Source organism: Buceros rhinoceros, unplaced genomic scaffold, assembly GCF_000710305.1.
Source record: "Buceros rhinoceros silvestris isolate BGI_N320 unplaced genomic scaffold, ASM71030v1 scaffold15776, whole genome shotgun sequence".
Taxonomy (NCBI): domain Eukaryota; kingdom Metazoa; phylum Chordata; class Aves; order Bucerotiformes; family Bucerotidae; genus Buceros; species Buceros rhinoceros.
The window spans coordinates 45,560-49,407 of NW_010417102.1; the positions used below are offsets into that span (position 1 = coordinate 45,560).

Genomic DNA, 3,848 nt, shown 5'->3' on the forward strand with positions numbered 1-3,848 from the left:
TTTTTCTGAAGTTAAGAGAAAGGACATCTGTGCCTGCATTAGGAGGGGAGAGTACACTGGGCACCCTCCTACCTTTGTGGTTCAGGAAAGCACCTTGCTCCCTCAGCTGTGGTTCTCCAGAGCTGCAGCAGAGCCAGTCTCTCCCACAAAAAAAAGCAGCCGCTAGCCTGCCCTTGGGGACGCAGGCTGCCCCCTCTCTCTACCCAGTTTATGACAACATCCCCATGACATGTGCAACTGGTCAAACGTCAACAGAAGAGAAACGCATGAGAAGAGACGAAGATTGCTGATAGCAGGCACTCGTGACAGCCAGCCCTCCTGGTCTTTTATTTAGCATAGTCCAGCCAGCTGCAGTGGGTTAAAGCTGCTCCAGGCAAAAGCAAGCTTTGAGCCGGCTGTTCTGCTCTGTCCTCATCAAACAACTCAAGCTTTTCCTGAACAATTCGCATTTCTCACACCAAGCCTAGGGAAAGCCACTGAACGGAACCTCCCTGTGCTAGAGCATTTCGAGTTGGTGGTCAGAGCTGAAAAGGATCACCCTTTTGTACACCATTCACCCTCGCTGGCACGAGAGAAGATACCAGCACAACGTTTCTGAATGGCTAGAGCACTACAGAGGGCAAAGGAGAACAAGCACTGCCATTCAGCTCGAGGAGTCAATCTCCAGCCCGGTGACATTTCCTGCCAGCCCAAGCCCAGCTCCTGGCGCTTTCGCGGCTCTCTGTTCAGACCTAGGCAGCCCATTTGTCTGGAGCCCACCATTCTCTCGCTGCAGGAAGCAAATTACATGTTTGCGTTATTGCTTTGGCTTGCTTGCTGGGTGCTGAAGTGCGCCGCGTGCACAAACAGGCTCTTGTATTTCTCCATCTATAAACGATTAAAAAAAAAGCAACTCTTGCCCAAGTACCGGCTCCCAGCTAATAATGTCCATCAGGAAAGTCGCACCTCTTCCCCTGCAGAGCTGTGGATTATTTGTTTACAATGCAACATTTTTCCAGCTATGATGATGAAAAAAACATCACCCCGTGTTCTGGGAGTGTCAGCAAATCATGGTAGAACTACCACAAGCTGCACAAAAGTGCTACTCACCATGACAAAAGAAGCAAATCCATGAAGACTGTATGTTCTCCAGAAAAGTGATCAGGCTCTAGGATGAGTTCTCTGGGGCTAGAAAGTCTCCTTTGCTCTCCAGCCGGCATACAGAGCGACCTGTGCTGCTACCCGACCCACCGCGGTGAACAATTCCCTGAATCTCTACCTGTAAAAACAACCCCCGCAAATAGGGCCAGACACAAAAATAGGATCCATTTCTCATAAAACCTGTTCTACTCATCCACAGCAACGCACACAGACGCACACATTTAGCAGAAAGGATTAAATCCAGGCAATTGATTTCAGCACCTGAAGCACCGCTTCCTGGAAGGCCCCACCTCCACCAAGGCCTCAGGAAGGCTCTTCAGTAGGGACCAGCCTTTCAAGCTAACACCTCCAGTGCCTGCAGCTGACTCTTATAAGCCCCACCTGCCCATTTCCACAGGGTAAGCACCTGCTCATTTTCCCATGCTTTAAAAAAAAAGGCAGCAAGAACTTGGGATAACCCGAATTAGACCCTGCTTTTCTGAACAGGAACTCTTCAACCAGTCGAGGAAACTCCCTCAGCAGCATTTTGTTGTTAAGACTGGAGGTTATTGGTACCCCTCATGGCAGCGAACAGGATTCAGATCTGCTCCCACTTTTTGGCTTATCCTTAGAACCAGCTCTCTAACGGCAGCCCCAGTGTTTAAATTCTGAAGTGTGGAGGCCATCAATAAGTAATTTGAACGCTTAGGAAAAAAGCTCTTGGCTCTTTTTTTCTGAAGGGATGGAGAGCAATTATTCTGGAATTTCTTTTCTCTCTGTTGCATCCATTTAAGTACTTTCTACTAGTGATTTTTCTTCCTTCCTTGTTTTGTTTTATTCTTGTTACAAAAATGAGATGTCAGGAAATCTGATGCATTGCCATACCGTATGCTTAGTGTCTATTTCCAGCAGCAGGTGAGAATCTCAGCATTCAATTCCCACCTGGGCCAAGGGTATTTTACACCAATTTGCTCTGTAGGAAAACATGGAATAAAAGCAATAAAAGCTGTGGAAGACATGCATATATGGGTCACTGTGCACAGCTTCAGCACTGCCGGTATGAAAAGTGAACACATACATCCATTTCCATCCCTGCATAGTAAGCAGTAAAACAGGAAAGCATTGCCTAAAGTCAGCATTAGCAAGCCGAAATGTTCTACAGGCCTGGCCAGACTCTGGAAAATAACTTGTCAGCTTCCTTCTGCAGCTCCATTTTCATTTATTCTTTTAGTATTCGTGCTTAGAAACTTCCATTAACAACCACAACAAAGCGGCATCTTCCTGTAATCACCAGGTGACGGGGTGTGGTGGTTGAAGGCGTAGCACCTGATGCTGGAAAACTCAAGTCATAAATGCCAGACTTGTCGAATCTACAAATCTGTCCTTCCTGAAACAAATTTGGGTGTCGGAATCTTAGCGTCATTCACCAGAGTCCTATTCCCTGATTTATTCATCAGCGAGTCCTTGCCTTGAAGCAGCGTAATGACATTTTCCCTCTGATGTCTAACCGCCAGCTGGAGGGCGGTACAGCCTGTGCTATCTTCCACGTCGAGCAGAGCCCCAGCCTTGATCAGGGTCTTTATAATGGCCATATTGCCCTTGAGGACAGCAAGGTGCAAGGGTGTCCAGCCCACTTTGTTCTTAGCATTGACATCTGCCTTGCACTCCAGAAGATTGATGACAGTGAAAAAGGAGCCCCGCTGGACTGCAAAATGGAGGGGGGTCCACTCTGACTTCTCAGGGATGTTTGGATCTGCCCCACACCTCAGCAGCTCACAGACGACGGGCTCATCGCTGTAGCGCGTAGCCAAATGAAGTGGTGTCCAGTCCATGCTCCCCTTGGCATTCAGTTTGGCGTGGCTGTCCTTAAGCAGGTGGATGATCTCAATGTGTCCTTTGAACGAAGCCAGGTGCAAGGGAGTCCATCCTTTGTCTGTCCTCAGCTCCACATTGGCTCCGTATTTGATGAGTTTCTCACAGATGAGATACTTCCCCCTCACCACAGCCAGGTGCAGGGCACTGTAATGATTTTGATCCAGGCTGTTGACAGAGGTCCCGTTCTTCAACAAATAATGCACTACCCTGAACTTTCCCCTCTCCACAGCAACATGAAGTGGGGTTCTATGGTTCTTCTGCTTTTTTTCCAGGTCCGCTCCTTGACTGGCAAGCAGCTTCACCAAGCTGACATGTCCAAAGCAAGCTGCCACGTGGAGGGCAGTCTTCCCATCCACCTCCTGGGTGTTGGAGTCTGCCTGGCGAGACAGCAATACTCGGGCCACATTCTCAAAATTGTTCTGTGATGCCAAGTGCAGAGGAGTCCACCCATCGTGCTCTTGAGCATTTACCTGTGCCTGGTGGTCCAGCAAGAGGCGTACAGTTCTGTCGTCCCCATTCTGAGCAGCGAAGTGAAGAGGTGTCCAGCCATCGTCATCAGGCATATTGATGTCCGCATCATGCTCTATCAGAACTGAGCAGATCTCTGGTGACCTCTTCTGAACAGCCATGATGAGTGGGGTGTAGCCACAGACCACCTGGCTGTTCACATTGGCCTTGCAGCTCAGGAGAAACTTCACCTTTGCCACATTTCCCTGCATCACCATGAGGTGAAGCAATGTGAGGCCATTTTCATGGACTCTGCAGATTTCCTCAGACAAGATGTCCTCTGGGCTTTCAACCTTGTTGTAAGAAGGTGGGATACGAACCTCCTGATTATCAGTTTCTAAAGGCAG

General features: G+C 48.7%; 1 protein-coding gene across 1 annotated transcript in view; it reads right to left on the minus strand.

Moving 5' to 3' along the window:
• Nucleotides 1–2,489: 2,489 nt before the first annotated feature.
• ANKK1 (ankyrin repeat and kinase domain containing 1) overlaps nucleotides 2,490–3,848 on the minus strand; it is a gene marked incomplete at its 5' end in the record, with an annotated part of 8,483 nt that continues 7,124 nt past the window's right edge. The window contains one exon of the mRNA XM_010138075.1: nucleotides 2,490–3,838. Within this exon, the coding sequence (XP_010136377.1) occupies nucleotides 2,490–3,838 (1,349 nt within the window). The remainder of the gene's footprint in view (nucleotides 3,839–3,848) is intronic.